The 21,141-nt window shown below is 46.2% G+C and overlaps 1 protein-coding gene and 1 long non-coding RNA gene across 12 annotated transcripts in view; one reads left to right on the forward strand and one right to left on the reverse strand.

The window, feature by feature from the left end:
• LOC135921236 (uncharacterized) overlaps window positions 1–21,141 on the forward strand; it is a 227,896-nt gene that overhangs the window by 200,298 nt on the left and 6,457 nt on the right. The gene's annotated exons all lie outside the window — the stretch shown is intronic.
• The window catches only part of LOC135920875 (retinol dehydrogenase 12-like), a 361,370-nt gene that overhangs the window by 17,325 nt on the left and 322,904 nt on the right, over window positions 1–21,141 (reverse strand). For 7 of the 11 annotated variants that reach the window (XM_065455123.2, XM_065455124.2, XM_065455125.2 and 4 more), the window contains one exon: window positions 18,562–18,777. The exons of 2 other annotated variants lie outside the window; for them this stretch is intronic. In XM_065455123.2, coding sequence (XP_065311195.1) covers window positions 18,562–18,777 — 216 coding nt within the window. The remainder of the gene's footprint in view (window positions 1–18,561; window positions 18,778–21,141) is intronic. 2 more of the 11 variants (XM_065455127.2, XM_065455130.2) reach the window with 1 other exon arrangement.

Raw genomic sequence — 21,141 nt, forward strand, 5'->3', positions numbered from 1 at the left:
ATTGCAGCACTATAGTTGAATTCACTTCCTGTTCAACGGGCCTTTTCTTTCCCATTAACGCCGTGTCTGTGTCTTTCGTGTACCTTCTCGTGTCTTTGTCTATATGCGATACAACCACACTCAGATATGCCATACCTACAAGGCCGCATTGCAGCACTATAGTTGAATTCACTTCCTGTTCAACGGGCCTTTTCTTTCCTATTAGCGCCGTGTATGTGTCTTTCGTGTACCTTCTCGTGTCCTCGTCTATGTGCGATACAACCACACTCAGATATGCCATACCTACAAGGCCGCATTGCAGAACTATAGTTGAATTCACTTCCTGTTCAACGGGCCCTTTCTTTCCCATTAGCGCCGTGTCTGTGTCTTTCGTGTACCTTCTCGTGTTCTCGTCTATGTGCGATACAACCACACTCAGATATGCCATACCTACAAGGCCGCATTGCAGCACTATAGTTGACTTCACTTCCTGTTTAACGGGCCCTTTCTTTCCCATTAGCGCCGTGTCTGTGTCTTTCGTGTACCTTCTCGTGTTCTCGTCTATGTGCGATACAACCACACTCAGATATGCCATACCTACAAGGCCGCATTGCAGCACTATAGTTGAATTCACTTCCTGTTCAACGGGCCTTTTCTTTCCTATTAGCGCCGTGTATGTGTCTTTCGTGTACCTTCTCGTGTCCTCGTCTATGTGCGATACAACCACACTCAGATATGCCATACCTACAAGGCCGCATTGCAGCACTATAGTTGAATTCACTTCCTGTTCAACGGGCCTTTTCTTTCCTATTAGCGCCGTGTATGTGTCTTTCGTGTACCTTCTCGTGTCCTCGTCTATGTGCGATACAACCACACTCAGATATGCCATAACTACAAGGCCGCATTGCAGAACTATAGTTGAATTCACTTCCTGTTCAACGGGCCCTTTCTTTCCCATTAGCGCCGTGTCTGTGTCTTTCGTGTACCTTCTCGTGTCCTCGTCTATGTGCGATACAACCACACTCAGATATGCCATACATACAAGGCCGCATTGCAGCACTATAGTTGACTTCACTTCCTGTTTAACGGGCCCTTTCTTTCCCATTAGCGCCGTGTCTGTGTCTTTCGTGCACCTTCTCGTGTCCTCGTCTATGTGCGATGCAACCACACTCAGAAACGCCATATCTACAAGGCGGCATTGCAGCACTATAGTTGACTTCACCTGTTGTTCTAGGGGTCGTTTCTTACCCATTAGCACCGTGTCTGTGTCTTTCGTGTGCCTTCTTTTGTCCTCGTCTATATGCGCTACTATCACATTCAAAGATACCATACCTACTAGGCGGCATTGCAGCACTATATAGTTGACTTCACTTCTTGTTCAACGGCCGCTTTCTTACACATTAGCGCCGTGTCTGTGGCTTCTTCTGCGGCCTAGAGTAATTGTGTAACAGCGCTAGTGGCACGTCGAACGAAAGCCTGGACGAGACTGGCAACAGAGACGTGGTCGGTAACCCAGTTGCGATAGGAACCCCGCCGCAAGTACACAACAGCGACGCAAGGTTGCACGTACTACGTCAGAGTATTCGACTGCTTTTGTGATAGTGTGATTTACGCCGCGCTCTAGCTTTACTGGCAGAGGAGCTACGCACGTTTCACTGTTTCTTCTATTTCGTCGATTTCCTTGTTATTTTGTATTGGTATATATTTTGAGAAGTAAATCTGCCTTTGTTGTTGGTTTCAATGTGTGTTCATCGTCACCTTTTTGCCTTCATACTAACCGATCAAAGTTCTTTAGGGGCTGCGTCCTTCGCGAACGCAAATGACCAAGAATCAATCGCTCCTTTGCTCACAGAACAACGATCCTTACTTTCCGTAATTGTTCAATACTTTCCCTTTCCGGTGAAACTGGGCCTTTTTGTATGCAAAGTACCCTGCCATGCACCGCTAACTATGCTAACCAAAGCACCGCTAGCCATGCATCATGTCTTTGGCTATATATTCTGTTCTGGCTATGTTTTGTTGTATCACGGCGCTATAGAGCGAAAACAGGCATATTTTCTTTTACTTTTAGCTCTAACGCGAACAGTTACAAAGTGCCATGCATTGTAAGAACCACATAAGTATAGAAATGAATATAATAGTTTGTATTAAGCAAACGGTAATAAAATATTCGTTACCGTTTAACCAATACGTTTTTGAAGGGTGTCCTCAAAGAAACCTTAATTGTGACCTTGCTTTAAAGGGAGACTAAAGCGAAACAATAAATCAGTTTAGACTAATAAAACGTTGTTTGAGAACTCTGCAGGCAGTCATTTCAAAATAATAGTTTGAGTATTAGATGAGAAAATGAAGGTCAAAGTTTCAGTATTTGAATTTACCCGCCGTGGTTGCTCAGTGGCTATGGTGTTATGCTGCTGAGCACAAGGTCGCGGGATCGAATCCCGGCCACGGCGGCCGCATTTCGATGGGGGCGAAATGCGAAAACACCCGTGTACTTAGATTTAGATGCACGTTAAAGAACCCCAGGTGGTCGAAATTTCCGGTGTCCTCCACTACGGCGTGCCTCATAATCAGAAAGTGGTTTTGGCACGTAAAACCCCATAATTTAATTTAATTTAGTATTTGAATTTCGCGCTCAAACCCCACGCCGGTACGTCAGTGTGACGTCAGGGATTCTAAAGTATGTTTTCGGATTCGGGCCGCGTTGGCTGAATGAACGTTCCCGAAACTTGCCATGTTTAATATTTGGTTCCTTTAGAACACAATGTAGTCAATCTGTACCGCTACATACTTGAGTAGGCCCTAGAAGATGCCATCAAAATCCATGACGTCACAGCAACCAGGTGCGGGAACTTCGAGGAGGTGTCGCCACCCGTCTTTCGTTCTTGCGCTTTTTCTGGCTTACCAAGCGTCTTAACGTGGTAAGAGTGGTGTTTTTGGCGTCGTAGAGAGGTAATTTACTGATGCAGAGGAAATCATTTTTCTCTTTAGTTAAGATATGTTAGGTTGCTTTATACATATATATACGAAGCTTATATGCTTTGTCGTCGATATTCAAGCTTCGTCATTCCATTGTCATCATGTTGTCGTCGTCGTATCATTGTCATAATTCAAGCATCATCATCCTATCATTACCATGTCGTCATCAATCTAGCTTCGTCATCCCACTGTCGTTATGCTGTCGTCATAACATCATTGTCCCACTGTCGTCGCACCTTATCATTCATTCCATTGTGCTCATGCCAGCATTGCATTGCCGTCGTACGACTGTGGTCGTTCCAGCGTGTCGCAGTCTTTCCATTGTCGACGGGCCGTTTTCAACATGCCCTTATCGTCATTTTATCTATAATTACAGTCGTCATGCCGTAGTAGTCGGTCAATCGTCGTCATTCGTGATATCCTCATTAGACAGTTTTAGTTACACGTACGTAGAGGCTTTGCGTACGTAGAGCTTCTACGTGTGAGCAGTGCGCATGCGTAGAACGTAGCGGGCGCGCGCGCCTCTCATGGACGTACGTGGGATTCAATTCTTCGCGTGCGTTTCTTGCGCACGTAGACAGCTTCGCGCGGGAATTCCGCAAGATCGCGAACAAGCGATAGCGGGCCGCGCGCGCGCAGACGGCTCGCATCGAAACATGGCGACAAGTTTAAATTGGCTACCGCCGTGTTCACATTTCCCGATAGATGGAGCTACGGGATCCCTCTTGGCGTGCGTCGCGTACGTGTAGCTAAAAGCGTTTCAGATGGCGTGCACGTAAGGTACGCAGGCTTTTCACGTTTGCGTACGTGAAGCCTCTACGCGTACGTGCAACTAAAACTGTCGTCGCGTAGTACGTGACGGTAAAGAAGGCAGCAAAACTGGCAATGACGAAACTAGCGTTTTATTGGGCGAACCGGTGCCCTCAAAGCAGAATACACTCAAAGACCGACGATAGCAGCGAACACAGTCGGCGATCATCCAAAATCTGATCTGCCGGTGAAGCGGGTCGGCTTTTAAGCATGAGTCATCGAAGGTTCCAGAGTAATCGCTGGTGCTCGCGTGTATTCCAGAAGCGTGACGTAGGCGCGACGCATACGAAATGACGCTGATGGCCCGTTTTGCTGTCGTAACCTGACGCAAACTTGACATTTTGCCTAAGAAACTGAAATGAAGGCATCGAACCTAACGTTCTCCGTAAAGCAAAACAGTTTTCCTCCTGAGTAAAACATAAAGCAGCTATCTCAAAGCCTACGATAACTCGTCGAAAACGCTTCTCGCTTCCACCGTCTGCTGCGTACAAGCCGACGTCTGCTTCATTAGCTATCATACGTGTACGCGGGAAACGTTTTTACGATTGCTAGTACGTACAGCAGGGCATGGCGCTTTTCACGGTGCTCGATGTCTTTGCGCAGGCACGAGTAAGAACGGGTGCGAGAGAGAAAATCTGAGGGCCTTTGCTCCTTGAATATGTGAGTCTGCCTAAACACACCGGAGAAGGTTTCTTAACACGTGTTGTATGCGTTTGTCCCCTAGGCATGCCGGCATTGCGCAGTTCGGTGCAGTTTGTTTACGCTCCGCCGCTGGCTACCCGCGCGGTGCGGCAGTGGTCACCGACGCCCCATTTGGTGATAGCTGTGTATGAAGGGGCAAGGCTCTGACTATAGTGTTGTATAAGTCGCAGGTCGCTTTTTTAGTCGCGACGATAGATTGCATTGTTTACAAGCACTCCTCCACGAGGGCACATGTAACGGGCAAACGGAGGCCTTAGGAGAGCACCTGAGGTCATTTTTGCTCAGCGGTGGTGGCGACGAAAACAGTCAGCTCGTGACTAACCCCTATCGACTGACTTTGCAAGTAGTTGCTGCCCAAGTGTGGTTACCGATCGGCGCCTGCTGCTCCGTTCACTTCTACAACGCCATATCGAGAATCCGGGAGCCGTATCAAGAATCGACAGCGCCCCCAACGTGACCTACGTCACCGAGACGCTACTACAAAAGGCGCTATCCAAACACCATTTGCTGAGCGGTGGTGGCGACGAAAACAGTCAGCTCGTGACTAACCTCTATCGACTGACTTTGCAGGTAGGTGTGCACTGCACCTACACCTCACTAAAATTGTCGTTGTCCACCACTACCATCGCCTCTGTTGCAATAGCGTCCTGTTGGTGATCACTGAAGCTTCCTTTCAACGACCACTGTTACCGTGAGCCTTTGATTTTTGCTGTGTTTGATATGTCCGAGTCCGACGGCTGCCTAGTTTGTTTTGTGCCACACATAGATAGTTGCACATATCCAACCTGCTCAGAATGCAAATATGGCTATTACGTGGGAGCATGCTCGAGTGTGAGCAAGACAACCTTCAAAAAAGACGGTGCCGCAATGAAACCATGGACGTGTCAGACATGCCTTGTTTTGGTGGCCCGAAGGGCACGTGGTGAAAAGAGCCACACAGACGAGCATAAATTGGCCTACGAGAAAATTATTACTGAAACTAATAAGAAGCTGGCCCAAATACCTGACATACAAAGCAAGGTAGATTCACTAATGGTATTAAAGATTACAGTGGACAAATTGGAGCTGTCTGTTCAGCATATGTCTGATCAATATGAGTCGGTGCTTGCTGAAATGCAAGAGCAATCAACTGAAACAACCGCCTTTAAGGGGCAGATTCCGTCGGGAGATCTAAAAACAGCATGAACGTTCTTAAGTTGCAAAAGCAAGTCAATGCCCTAGAGCAATACAGCAGGCGACAAAATATTGAAATCCATAGCTCACCTGTCACCCAGAATGAAAATTTGCTCGGGAAGCTGAATAATTTAGCGACCAAGCTTACCCTTCCTGGATTGACTAACTCCGAAGTCGAAGGCGTGCAAAGACTGCCGCCAAAAGCTGGCAAAGTTCCTGTCGTGCTCGTCCGTTTCGCATCACGTGTAACACGTGATCAATGGATGGCTAAGAAAGCCGAATGAAAAACCGCTAATTCTGGCGTGTATTTCCTTGACGATCTGACGCCACAGAACAAGAAACTTCTCTGGCTAATGAAAGCAAAAGCTGAGGAGTATCATTATCAGTACGCGTGGGACAAAAATGGCAAGTTTTTTGCACGCAAGGTGCCTGGTGATCGAGCACTGCGCATCGACAGTGAAAGTGACCTTGATAAGATTCGCTGAATGGCTTCTTTTCTTTTATCGTTTGCATTATTTCAACTGCTAGTGTTACTGCTATGGCTATCTTGCATGAAGCCATATATCATGATGCTGAATCTTTTAAATCTCTTGTGCAGTGCCCCTCTTTTAAGAACCAGGACAGAATGTCAATTTTCCATTTAAGCACACGTAGTCTTAGAAATAAACAACCTGAATTGCTGCTTCATTCATTAGATCATACGTTTCATTTTTTGGCCTTCGCTGAGACCTGGTACTCACGTGTGTTCGATGTAGTATTTTTCGAAAGATACAAACATGAAGGCGTGTATAGACTGAATCGCAGGGGTGGTGGACTGTCACTATTTCATATATATATATATATCATATATAGCATATATCATATATCTTATATATCATATAAGATATCTTATATGAGGTGGTTTCTGAATTTTGTTGTGTTTGCGCACATTATGAATCTATTGCCGTTCATTGTGTAAAATCTTTGATTGCCTCGGTGTTTCACCCCCCATCAGAGGATACTCAAGGATTTTTTGGATTTATAACTACTGTTTTTGAATAGGCGTACGTCCTTAGGAAATTTGCCTATTGTCCTTGTTGGTGATTTTAATATTGATCTGCTATTACTTAGCGCACATAGTAGACAATTTTTAGATGTCATTGAGTCATTCTCGTGCAAACACTTAGAAGGATTACCCACCAGAATAACAACTGTAAGTGAAACTCTACTAAACCTATGTATAACTAACGATGATAGAAATTACCTCAATGCTGGCGTGCTAACAACTGACCTGAGCGATCATTTATCAGTGTTTTGTTTTTTCCTTGCGACAAGGAAAGAAAAAAAAATGATGTTAACGATGCTCTTGTTGCATATCGCTCCTTCAATAGCAATGCCTTGTCGACATTTCATGCTAGTATTGAAAGTATCGACTGGAGTCGTGTGTATAGTGACCAAAACCCTAACGTATCATATGATTTGTTCCTACAACATGTAAAGAACTGCTATGATGCTGCCTTCCCACTGCAATACTATACAAGGCACAGCAAGTCAAGGAAACCATAGATTAACAGATATCTTTACAACAGAATTAGAGAACGAGATAAACTATACTATAACTTCATTATACTAAGAGACATATCTCTATCACATGAATACAAAAAGTTCGAAACAAATGAAACTCAGATTTGAAGAGAGCTCGTATTCAATATTATCAGGCAAGGTTTTCTTGGGTCTGCTGTAATCACAGGAAGGCTTGGAACTCGGCACGTCTGCTCACAGCGAAAACAAAGGCTAGCCTTCCTACGACACTAATCATTGACGGCATTGAGTTAACTGAAGCCGACGTAGGGGACAAATTCAGTAATCATTTCCTAACTTCTGGTGCAGCAGGTCAGGCAAATAATACAGCAAATGACTGTGAACAATACATTTCTTCTTCCTGCTCGCAATTTATTTTCTTGACTCCATGTAGTGAATTAGAAATAGTTACATACCTGAAATCGTTAAATAAAAATACTGCCGCTGGCTATGATCATATTAAGGCTGACCCAATTAAACATGATGCTGAATTACAATGTGGCTCATTTCAGTACATCTGCAATCAAGCTTTCGCCACGGGTACCTTTCCTGAAGACATGAAGATAGCCAGAGTAGTAGTCATTCACAAAGGTGGCCCTCATAATGAGTTGAATAACTATCGGCCTTTATCTGTGCTACCTTTATTTTCTAAAGTGTTAGAATATACATTAAAATGACGACTAATGAAGTTTATTGGCAACCACCAAATGTTTTCCAAGCAGCAATTAGGCTTCCGTGAAAAGAAATCAACCGAAACAGCGCTCTTAGATATTAAAGAAAGATTAGTTTAAAATATTGATAATAGGCAATACATTCTTGTATTGTTTCTAGACTTTAAAAATGCATTCGATTCTATTAAGTATCCCATGTTGCTTCGCAAACTCCCACACTACGGTTTTAGAGGTTTGGTATTAAATCTGATACGCAGTGATCTACCCGACAGGGTGCAATTTACTAGCCTAAATGGCTACCGTTCCCAATTACAGTCGATAAAACATGGTGTACTGCAAGGCTCTATCCTTGAACCATTATTCTTTATTCTTTATACAAATGATCTTGTGAACATGCCCCGAACTCCCGACATAGTTCTCTATGCAGACGACACAAGTATTTTTTTACAGGTAAACACTTATTTGAACTTGAAAAGGCAGCTAATAGATGGTTAACTAATCTATCACACTGGTTGCATTGTAACCAACTTCAACTAAATGTACAAAACACTATGTATATTATTTTCAAAAGCCGTAGTAAGCCTTTTGACTATAGTACCTGTATTAGATTTAAAAATTGTGCTATCGAACGGGTTTCTACTTATAAGTTTCTAGGCGTCGTCTTTGAAGAAAACTTGAGCTGGACACCACATGTAAACAATTTACGATACATGCAAATATGCGCAGGTCAATTTCTATATTGTATAATACCAGAACCTTAATGCCAAAATGGTTAAAACTACAGCTATACTATGCACTTGTTCATTCAGATATACAATATTGTCTACTAATCTGGGGTAGGACAAATTTAGATAGGTTAATATTCCTAGAAAAAAGAGCTGTCCGTTGCATAGAAAACCTTCAACGTAGTGGCCACACTGCACCATACTTCTCCAAGCTAAACATACTCACAATAGATCATCTATTCCAACTAAGGCTTCCTATGTACACACATAGGGAAATCATGCTTGACCCGAATACCCTGTCCACATTTTTGTCATCCGACAACTCACAATATCACCTTCGGCATAACAGACTTAGAGCACCTAAGTTTACAACCAAATATGGTACCCAGGCACTCGCCTACCTAGTACCTCATTTTACAAATAATAATCCAGAAATTGCTACTATGATTCAGGAACGCAGATCTGCTCACAGTCTAAAGAAAAAGGTTAGGAATTATCTTTAGCTAAGTTCCTAATGGTGCTTAACTGTCTTTGCGGTCTCGATAGCTTTTATTTTCTTTGAGTCATTTTTTCTTACATTTTTTTCTCCTATTTGCTATATAATGTTTTGTAACACTGATCAGTATTACTTGCATGTTTAAATATTTGACGATAAATTATGTATTAAGTGTAACAGTCTTACTTCTCGGTAAACTTGATTGCTTGCTGCATATATTTTGTTCTTTTTCTTGTTTCTACATCGCTGCACTATATTTCCATGATGTTCCACCGCCTGAGCAATGTACGGGCAGGGGGGCCTTTGTCAGGAAGTTGCATGTGCCTTTAGCCCCTACATCCCAGACAATGTATTGTCTAAACAATTCATTCATTCATTCATTCATATTAAAGCAAAAGGCGCAGGATCTCTAGGGCACCCAACGGGTAGCAGGGGAATCAAACCTGGAAGCAGGGTGTGCGCGTGGGTTTGGGCCGCGCAGGCCTCGGCGAGCGGCCCGAACCCACGGGCCACCCGCTTCCAGGTTTGATTACCCCTCTACCCGTTGGGTGCCCTGGAGATCCTGCACCATTTGCTTTAATATGAATGAATGAATGAATGAATGAATGAATGAATGAATGAATGAATGAATGGATGCTTTGTTTAGACAAACATTGTCTGGGATGTAGGGGCTAAAGGCAGAACCCACGGACCTGTCCGGGTTCTACCTTTGGTGTCCCCGTTGCCGCTTTGGTGTCCTGGAGGCCGCCAATAATGCGAAATAATGACACGTTGTTACAATTAGTAAAAAAAAAACACGATTGAGTAAATATAATTACGCCCAGCCGCCAACTTGTGACGCTAAGTTCAGCACCACCGCACCTTGCGACTTCTGCAACATCAGTCAGAACTTTGCCTCTGAAGGTACTTCGGACAGACTTTCTCGCGCCTGCGGCGCTGGTGTGGAGTCAGTCATCGTCACCGGCGGCCTTTCAGTCACTTGCGCTCAACCACGATTGCTAAGGCGCTCTCTGCCTTCTAAATTTTCAGTATTGGCGGCGAGGAGTTACGGAGTCGCCATCTATCGGAAGCGCCTCGCTGGCGTAGTATGAGGGATCACGCGGTGCGCTCCTCATAGGTTTTGCTGTCAGAGCTCACTGAAAACACCGCGCGCGAGCCCTCCCGGACATTTCTCTAAGTACTTTCGAAACGAGAGAAGTTGTTTACTGTCTAAATAATAATCCTAGGCAAACTGAAAGCACACAATCGTTTACAGACGCTATCTCTTTACCGAATACGGACGGTGAACGCCACTGCGCGCGGTCGCCGCGATGGAGTCTCTCGAACCGGCTTCTTACGCGAATGGTAGGTAAACGCTGAGAGCAAACTATGTGAAATATGTTCTTATAGTGTTTGTATAACCAAATGGAGCGTAATAGAAAGAAGCCTCAATACAGCTATCGTGCAGATTCGCAGCGACCGACTGCGCGTCTGCGTGCTTGTCCGCGCACTGTTTCGCTTTCTCCGCGCGCGCGTTCCCGCACCGTGCCATGAGCTTTAGGCCGCAGAATATGAGCATTTGACAGTATACAAGAAACCATTGATGCGTGGGCGCTATCAGAGCTGTTCAAAAATAATTTCATTGTATAAACTTCGACACCTACGGGGACTGTAATGTGCCGTCGCGATGATTCAATCTTTTTTTTTCCTTCTAAATTCTTTGATCTTTCAATATTATTTCTCGAGTTGCGTCGCACTGTATGTTTTTCTGTGTTCTCAGCGTGCAATTTCCCGCTGCTCCTTTTTTGTAATCCAGTGCATTAATTCATAACATAAACATGACCATATGCCATGCTTTTTTTAAATGTGCTTCTTACCGCGGCCTTTCCACTCCACTGAACTTGCCAGTATCTATAGCATCGACAAGTTGATAGACCAAACCATCATGACATTAGTCGTGCAGCAGACTCGGGCGAGCGTCTCAGTGCGCGTTTTCAGAACATCGCACACCGGGCGCCGTAGCAGAAATCTTCCTCGCGTCTGTGCTTGCTGCATACCCGAGTTGTAGCCGATGACTGTTTGCCGGTTTTATGTTTCGCGAGCCAAGCTTCACGCAGCTTCTTGACCTGCGGCTACGTGTGAACAAGGCTGACACCGGCCTCCGTTACGTGCGTCCGGCCCTGCGGCACCGAGCAGTAGCCTACCATGTTGCGCGCCTTCAAAGGCAGCCACTACCTATTGTAGTGCTTTCAAGCGTTGTAAAGGAGACACTCGAAGCGGGAAAATTTCGCCAATAAATGAGGACCGCAGCGTACGAGGGAATTCAAACTCGTTTTCAGCTCGCTTCGGCGCTCCCGAAGCAGCCCACGCGGCCGCTATGTCCACGTGATCCCTCCTAGCACGTCACGCCGACGGTGGCGCCAGCTTTTCCAGTGGTGGAGCTCGAGGCCAATATGTGGCCCGGGCTCCACTACGGTCGCTACTTCTCCCACAGAAACATCTGTGACGTTATTTACAAGGTACATTGCCGTAAGGCGCGAGAAAGCTATGATCCGCCACGATTGAGTTAGAACGAGCGCCGCAGGTGCGAGAGAGTCTGTCCGACACAGGGGTCGCCAAATCGGCCGTCAGTACCCGCTGCTTCACCTATTTTATCGTGCCGGCAGCCAGCGTCTGAGCGTAAACGACCCCACTCCGCAACGCCGGCACACCTAGGGACAAGCGCCTACATGAAAACCTCCTCCGTAAGTGCCCAGGCGGAGTTACATACTCAAGCAGCAAAAGCCCCCAGATTTTCTCTCTCGCGTCCGCTCTTACTTGCGCCTGCGCACAAACAGCTGGCGATCCCTCAAATGAACGTCTCGTCGGCTCGTCTGGCTGGTGGTGGTGGTGGTGAAAAACGTTTATTTTGCTCTATTTACATATGGAGTTAGCGGTTCTTCTTCCATATCGATTTGCAGGGTTGGTGCCCCTAGTCCAGGGCCCCACTTAGGGTAGCTGCCCTGCGAGCACGCCTTACTAGCCCTTGCTAGACTTTCAGGATGCCGCTGGAAAGCATCCGCTCCCACTGTTCCGCACTCGAGTTTTCTATTATGGTTATTTCTTTTGCTTTTTGGCAGGCCCACGTGATATTATATAGCGTGGGCTTGTCCCGCACCAGGGGCATGTGTTCTCATATTGGGTAGGGTAAATTTTGTTTAGTGTGTAATGGTTCGGCAATGCGCCCGTTTGTAGTTGCCGCCAGATGACGGCTTCTTCTCTGTTGAGTTGGTTGTCTGGTGCCGGGCATCTCATTCTGGCACCCCTGAAGTAGTTTAGCGTGTCAGCGTATGTTTGGCCTACCGGTTCGGGGTCCTCTATGGCGGCAGTGTTCTTGGACGCCTGGTTTGTTGCGTACCCTCGAGCTATCCTATCTGCCTCCATATTTCCCTCGACACTCGTGTGTCCCGGTATCCAAGCTATCGCGTGTTTGCTTTGCTTGTCTGTGGGTCGGCCGTTAGAGCGGAGAAAGTTCAGCGCTTTGCGGCTGATCCTGCCATTCATGTAATTCCGGCAAGCTGTTTGCGAGTCTGTTAGAATCGTTCGGGATTTGCCTAGTCGATAGCGCTCCACTGCCGCTAGACCTACGGCCGCTTCCTCGGCTTCAACTACCACGCTGTTCCGTATTGACGCGCTGGTGATTTCCCTGAGGTCCGGGCCAATCACCGTCGCCACTTTATGCTTATTGCGTTCTTCTTCTTTGCTGGTGTATGTTGCGGCGTCAACATACACCGTTTCGTTCCGGGTGGCCACTGTCCTTTGCACGTACTCTGCCCTCGCCTCTCTGCGTGTCTTGTGCAGGTTCGGGTCCATATTTCTGGGTATTGGTGCTACCCTGATGGTACTGCGGTACTCGTCCGGGATCGTCATGTTATCTTGTACTTTTCGTAGGGTTGATTCGCCGCCGTACCTGACTAGAAGTCTTCTACCGGTTTCAGTTTGCTGTAGTCTTTGGAATTGTGCAATCCTTTGGGTTTCTTGCAGTTCCTCAAAGCTGTTGTGCAGCCCTAGGGCTAGCAGCTTCTCGGTCGACGCTGTTTGGGGTACTTGAAGCGCCGTCCTGAGTGCTTTCCTTAGGATGGTGTCGATTTGCTGGATTTCGCTTTTGACACAGTTGTAGTACGGTAGGCCGTACACCACTCTGCTGACTACTAGGCTTTTTATCAGCTTGAGTGTGCCTGCCTCCTTCATGCCATATCTTCTTTTCGACACCCGGTTTATCATTCTGGCCACTTGGTTTACTGCAGTATTGGTTAGTGCCAGGGCGTATGTGCAACGCTGGTTTGTTTGCACCCACATCCCCAGTATTCTGCATTGCGTCACTTCCGGGATCTGGTGTCCCTCCAGGTAGATTTTCAGGGGCTCGGCCTCGTCGCTGGCCTTGCGTCTCCGGCGCACTCTCAGGAGCTCAGATTTCTCCGTTGAGCATGCGAGTCCTCTTGCCCTGACATATGTTTCTACGCATGCTGCGGCCTCTTGCAACTTGAGTTCTTGGTATCCTAACGGAGCTCTTTCCGCCCAGATGGTGATATCGTCGGCGTACATCGCATGACGTATTCCCCCAATTTCCTCTAACTGTTTGGCCAGTCCTATCATTGCCACGTTGAAAAGGATGAGCGAGATAACTTACCCTTGCGGTGTGCCTTTGTTTGGAATGCTGAACTTGTCTGATCTTAGCTCTCCTAGTCCGATGGTCGCTGTTCTGCCCGACAGGAATGCTTTGACGTAGCCTTGTGTCTTTCTGCCGCAGTTCAGGTTGTCTAGGCCCGTTAGTATGGCTTCGTGACTGACATTGTCAAAGGCGCCTTTGATGTCGAGTGCCATGATGGTATTTTCTCCGTAGCGTGGGATTTCGCTGAGTATATCTTCTTTTATCTGCAGCAGCGCGTCTTGCGTCGACAGCTTGGCTCTGAAGCCGAACATGCTGTGCGGGTATAATTCGTTATCGTCCATGTAGTCTTGAAGTCTCTTCGTAATCACTCTCTCGTATATCTTGTCCAAGCGAGAGAGTGGTTACTGAGAAACGGCCGGATATCACTGATAGCGTTGTGCGCGCCAGTGATATTGCGCCAGAGCTTGCACGACGCAAGCGCCGGCGCTGCCACGTCTTGTTCACATCGCTGGTTACTCGCACTGCGTGAGGAAACTTCAACGCACCGCCTTACGTACATACCTTTTTTATAAATTAAAAAGACGCCGTTGTCATAACTTGCGATTGTGCGAAAAGGCAATAATCTTGATTACAATACAAACGCAGCAGTGAAAAGTGGACAACGTTGCAGAAAGTTTGCTATGTTCAACCAATATGATTTCGTGTAAACGCGTTCTTTTAAAAAATGATGGCTCAAAACACAAATGCCGACACCACGCGAGAGCGATGCAAATACCATGAGCACGCGTTATAAATAAAAGATTTTTATGGCGCTGAATGACGGGGAAAATGTGGCGATACGCATTCTTTTCGACCGCCATTGCATATGGCTGCTCATTAGCATAATTCGCACAGGTCCTCGCACCACAAATTATGGCGGAAAATCTAAGCGTCAAATCGATGTTTACGAAACGGCCCTTCCTGTGACGCTCCCCAAGGCGTATTCCTTCAGCCAATCAGCAAGCTGACATGGCGGCTATCTTGGATCGCCACCACATGTTCGCGAAATTGCAGATGCATTGCAATGGCTTCTGCACGCTATCGCTCACTTTCTTTTTGAAGCGTTAACGCCACAATATAGCTGTCAAGGACCGAAACGTATATATATTAGTCGATAAAATTTTCAGCCCCACGTCACGTTTCGTCATCTTGATGAAAAGGCAAAATTGCATTTTGCAAAACTTCCGTTTCCTGGCACATATTTCAAGGCACGTGAGTTCTCGACAGCCAATAAGAGAGTCAACATGGCGGATAATAGCGGTCGTGCAGCCGCCATGCGTGTCGAGAATAGAACCTTAGATCACACAAGCCTAGGTGACAATAGAACCATCGATAACATTCGAGAAGCTTCCTACACGTGCGGGCGCGTCCCGCGCTGGGTGATAACACTCGTCAGACAGTGAAAAGCGGTCACTCGAGGAAGATAAACAACTACACGTGCGACTCCTGTCGTACAATGATCATGCCGTCGTCGTCGTCATTACTTGGCCGTTGTTCCTTCATGCGACGACAGCGCGACGGCATTACGCATGATGGGGTGACCACACGACAACGACTGCATGGCTGGAACGACAGTGATGGAGCCACGAAGGCATCGCGACCACAAGCGCATACCTAGCGACCCGAGTTAGTAGACAACTTGGGTCCCTGTGTGCGCGTCAGAGGATAGATATATTTAATATGCGTGAACTAGGCGAAGAATGCTAATTGCATTAAAATTTATTTTTTAGTCTTTACCAGCAATCCATTTGCTCCAGAGCAAGTATCGTGTGTTTGGAACGGCATTACCTCGGTTTACGAGCTCTCGTTAGGTCAGAAAAAGAATGGTGTTGTCCGCGTACAAGATGTATTCTAATTCATTGGCTATGCTCATAATGTTGCGCGCATATACGTTAGAAAGAAATCACTCTAAAAAGTTGCCCTTAGGAACACCCCATTGAAATATGCGCGTATTGAATATATACGAAAACATAAAAACAACCTGTCTTCGGCACTTTCAACAGGACTGAAAAAAAGATAGGCGGAATGCCACGCACACTGCATTTCTGAAGATCAGCATTTTGCTATTCAGCAGTTAAAGCGCTTTATTAATTATCGACGAACACTTCGAGTGTTACTTTTTTTTCAATATTACCTAAAATAAGCACTCTTGCAATAGGAGGACTGATTCAGCGGATTTTCCTTAAAGCCAAAGTGACTTTGCAATTAATTGTGCTTTACCCGCCGTGGTTGGTCAGTGGCTATGTGTTAGGCTGCTGAGCACGAGGTCATGGGATGGAATCCCGGCCACGGCGGCCGCATTTCGATGGGGGCGAAATGCGAAAACACCCGTGTACTTAGATTTAGGTGCTCGTTAAAGAACCGCAAGTGGTCGAAAATTTCCGGTGTCCTCTACTACGGCGTGCCTCATAATCAGGAAGTGGTCTTGGCACGTAAAAACCCCATAATTGAATTGAATAGAATTAATTGTGCTTTCGGAAGGACCTTCATTCTTGTTAGCATAAGCTTTTACAAGGCCTCACAAAATACAGGGAGAACACAGATAGGGCAATAGTTATATAAGTTATTTCTGTCACCACCTTTAAATATACCAGAAAACCTTGCACTGTTGTTTGCTATAGGAAACATGTCCGATTTTAAAGACAGGTTTGAATTGTGTCTCAGAAATGGTACTAAGATGCTAACTGTAAAACTAATTTGCCTAATTTAGTGTCGATCATAATCAACGCTGTTTGTATATCTCAAGTTCAATAGCAAACTGAATACTTTTCAGCATCAGTTAAGTCAAAAGGCGGACGACTAATTCGTTATATCGGAGATGTAGCTACTAGCTCTGACATCACAAGTAGCCGCAAAACTTGAAAAAATCTCGCGAAATGTGTTTGAAAGTGTAGAGCGAGACGCAGGTACGTCATCAATTACAAGCTCACTTAACTATTTATTTTGTTTTAGATTATTATTGTTTAACCTCACAAAGCCCGACGTATTATTCTTGTTAAGTTGAATTTGATGCCTAAGAGCTCTGATTGAAGCATAAGAAACCTAATACTAGCAGTTTTAATATGCTGCAGGTCGTTTTAAGCTGTGCATAGTTCAGGAAATGAATTACTAATTACGTAAATCAAATACTACCGATCTGTACTCAATGATGATTTCACTGTTTTTTCGTAACAACATGCTCGCCATGACCAGAAACAAGTACAAACAAGTTGCTTTAATTTTGTTGGACGTGGAATGGCGTTCAGGCTTTGTAGGGCTAAATGCACTGAAGGCAACTGGATTCATGGCAAAGAAAAAGTACTCGGACATGTTGGATTTCTTGATCGTTTTGACGTGAATTAGCGTCACGCAGGCTTATGCAGATTGCGTTTAGTGACAATAGCTTTTTTTTCCCCGTGGAAAGCATCTGTCGTAAACTGTCTTAAACAAAGTGAAAAATTAACTTATGGCACACATACGCTCCGGAACATTCGAAAGACTTGATCCCAGGCAGCATCAAGTAATAACTAACGAAAACAAGCACGTGACTAACTAGTTACGTTTCGCGACTCATTAGTTACGTTTTGATTTCCGGTAGTTGCGTCGAAAGACGGCGCACAACCAACTCTGCCTCGTTCGCCGCACTCCCAGCTGCTGCAAGCGTGGCGACAGAGCGCCCGTTTCACGACGCGCTTGCACGGAGCTCGCTGATCCTGAATGCGCGGCACGCCACAAGCGCACGTGTCAGGCATCGTCGCAGATCGCAGCAATGACGTCGAAAAGGAGATGCACGAAGCTGTCGCCCACATCCGTGATCGCGGCCACTGTCGAGAGCACCTTGCGTGTTTGCTTCGGTACACGGCTGCGCGGCAACTGGAACCGCTGATAGTGCTCGAAAAGAGGCTGCTAGGAACGAACGTGCGATCCAATCTACAGATATAAATCGCAAGTTTCATTTAGTGAGTTTTCCGGCTGCGACAACTCCAAAAAAGTGTTTAACCAGGCATCGATCGCGAGCTTTATATGGCATGTTTTCAATAGTTCTCTGGCTCTCTATTCAACATTAGAGAATGTTTTCTGGAATAGCAGCATTTTGCCTCTTCTACCGTTATCGAATGTTACGGTTCTCCCGCGCATGCGTTCTCTTCATAAGTCCCCTCCAAAAACGTGCCAATAGGGTTCTACGACATGTTCAGGTAAACTAGCTTTGTTTGCGCTACACCCGAGCCAAAGCGTGGAAAACTAATACTGCACGCGGTCCCATAGCCTAGTCAGGGCCCTTCAGGGTGCCCATGCATTGTGAGAGGCTGAACAACGATGCGTAGCTTCTCGCCTGGTTTGCTTACGCTCCCTTCAGAGATGTGTTCGTATATGAAACACAGTTGCAAGCTCTTCGCTACGATGGCAACACCACACAAGCAAACACGCTGCAGCCTCTCTTTCCTGCATGTAGCCAAAAAAAAAATTAGGCGCATAAGCGAGGGCCAGGTTCATCATCGAATTAGCCAAGGTTCGAGCAACGCAACCACGCCATCACCAAGGTGAAGGTTGTGCGGCACAAAACGTGACAAAAATGAAACCTCCACCACGCCCACCGTCACCATCCCCTTCGGCCCTCAAGGCCGTGTGGCCCTAAATTGCTCTGTATGGCAACCACAATTTTACTGTTGGCGTTAGTGTACTTAATTATTAGTACTTTTTTCCTTCTGTGAGCTCCACCGTTAGGCCAGGAAAATGTATATCTTTACAGTTATACCGCTGTATAGGAAGATGTGACAGGAGATCATGCAAGTCCAGCGATGCGAATGCAAACCGTACCAGACTCACTCGATTGTCTCTTGCGAAGTTTTATGTCTGCGGGATGACTGTCGACGGCGAAGCCTCCCTGCGAATCGGTGTTAGGGCTAGGCAGGTTCGAGATAGCTTCTTCCGGTGCACATCGTTCCCGTTGGGCTTGCATCTCATGTCGAGGGCTCGACGTCGCCACCGACACTTTGTTCCAGTTGGGTTCGAACGGTTCCTTTGCCCAGTCCGCTAACAACAAATGAATGCGAAAAAAACCACAAGCATGGAAAACGCAATCGCTTGGCACTCTTCTTTGACAAGGAGTAACATAGAGAAGTAAGGAGAATTAGGAAACGTTCAGGAGGAGGAGAAATTATCTAATGCCGTGGCGAAAGCAAGTTTCGGGACACAAAACACATACTCGCGTGCGGACTAGACGGAACAGAAGGGCTATTCTGGTAGAGCAGTGCCTCTGGTCAATGATCGAATCACCCTCGGAACCACCAGTTCTTCCATTCGCAGCACCGTCACTGAAGTTTACGCGGCAAATAAGATCGGCGAATATGTGCGGGAAGTTGCACGAATGGCCAAAGTTGCCATCCACCTAAACTCCATCCTCGCGTGCTCAGACACAAGCTTTCATCAAGGAGCTAAACTGCGTCACACGTGCCCAACTATAGCGACCACGGGATGAAGAGAAAAAACAACAACGAAAGAACAAAAACAAAGGAGAGTGGCAAATCAATGGTGTCGTTTGTGGTCATAATGGAGAACAAAGACCATCGGTAAAAATCTCACCGGTAAAACCATCGTTGTGTACGGGGTCACATTACCACTGGTTGTTTTGACATTCGCTTTTAAGGCCGCTGTGTTAACAACCTTCTCGTATGAGTTGAAAAGGGACGTATGGAGGGGATGCCGTAAAACGGCCGTCGAGTATGTACTCTGTCGGTGTTGAACAGGCATGCACAGTTAGCAAAACAATATGATAATTGACCAGCTGTCTTTGATCAGCGATCAGTGACAGAGAGCCCATTTTCAGTTATTAGACACAAGCTGTATATCGTCCCCATTCCTTCTCTAGCGTTCCCGCGCTTCAACAAAAGTTAGCTCCGTCAGGGGCCTCATTTATAGGCGTTGGTTCTGCGTTTTAGTTTCCCGTTATGTTAACTGAAGAAGGAATTGCAGGGAACTGCTAAGATAATAGTCCGACGACTATATAAGATAACGATACAGTTGGTTCAGTGACGGCAGCGACATGGACAAACATACTCGTAACGATGATACAACGTGTAAGGGATCGAAGTGTGAAGCCATATTAGATATATTTAGCTTGTCCGGTAGTCGGGTAAACGCAAGCAGACTGGCCGTTTTACCTGATGAGCGGAAGCGTAAACGTGAACATCCTGCACTGCGCAGCCACCTGGTGTATTCTATTTTGCTGCTGGCGTAAATTTTCGGCAGCGGCCTAATCGTGTTGCTGCTGAAATCTTACACTAGCAGCAAAGTAAAATACACTTGGTTACTGAAAATTAGCTGTGTTTGGTGGCTGCACCAGGTGGCTGCACCGCTCCGGCCACTCACGTTTACGCCTCCATCCCTCCAGGCCCCGAACACTCTCAAGTTCAACAAATGGCCACAGAGGGCGAAAACGTCGACCGCGCGGCGCTCTAAAAAAAAAAAAAAACAGGCATAGTACACCAATTAAAAAGGTTCCCCCGTGAGCGCATTACCTCCCGCTAGAGGTGCCGTAGTAAGCGCAATTTTAGCCTACAAACTTTCTTCAACAATTAACGAAGCGTTCTTTTTTTAAATGACAAAGAGTACAAAATTATCATTCCTAAGTTTACATTGTACTCTTTATTACCAACTTCGTTGTTTTTTTGCCATTTGAAACGCGAAATAGTGTACAGCATCAGTGACCTCCCACGTGACCTCTGGCCTCGATTTGAAATTTTTACCGGTATGCTCGCATGCACGGCAGGTGCGGATTCTTTGGTTCCTACATCGGTTGGTTATATTGTGCTAAAACCAGTTTATTGCGCTTCAATATCTCGCGTTGTTTAACTTGGGGTGTAAGCCCGAAAGCTAGGTTTCAGTCGTGAGCCATGTAGAGCACGTCTACATCAAAATGGGAGCCGGGTCCTGCTGCGACTGGGGACGGCAATACCGGTGAGTCGTTTAACATCGCTGCTTCAATCGCTATGTATTATATTCGTCTCGTTAACTTACAGGCGGAGGCAAGTTAAGGAACTAGATGCTGCATTACATGCGGGCATTCGGACCCTCCCTCCTTTGCTGTTTCCGAAATAAACTTTCAGTTGCGAGGCCATCATTATACACATAATTACACATACACATAATACACATAATTACACATAATTGGCAGCAGCGGCGGTGGAACGCAGACGCCTTCCAACACTTTCTTCTGGAATTTTGTAGTTACGCAAACCTGACCTGGTGTCATCCTGCTGCGCAAGGAATCATCGGACTCCATCGCTAAACGTGCAAAGGCCTGACCACCTAATCACTGCTGCATGCGATCATGATGGCTGCCATGTGCTGCGTCATCGTTCAACAGCTACAAGGGCGCCACCGACAGCTATAAAAGAA

The sequence above is a fragment of the Dermacentor albipictus genome, chromosome 1 (genome assembly GCF_038994185.2).
Source record: "Dermacentor albipictus isolate Rhodes 1998 colony chromosome 1, USDA_Dalb.pri_finalv2, whole genome shotgun sequence".
NCBI classification, from domain to species: domain Eukaryota; kingdom Metazoa; phylum Arthropoda; class Arachnida; order Ixodida; family Ixodidae; genus Dermacentor; species Dermacentor albipictus.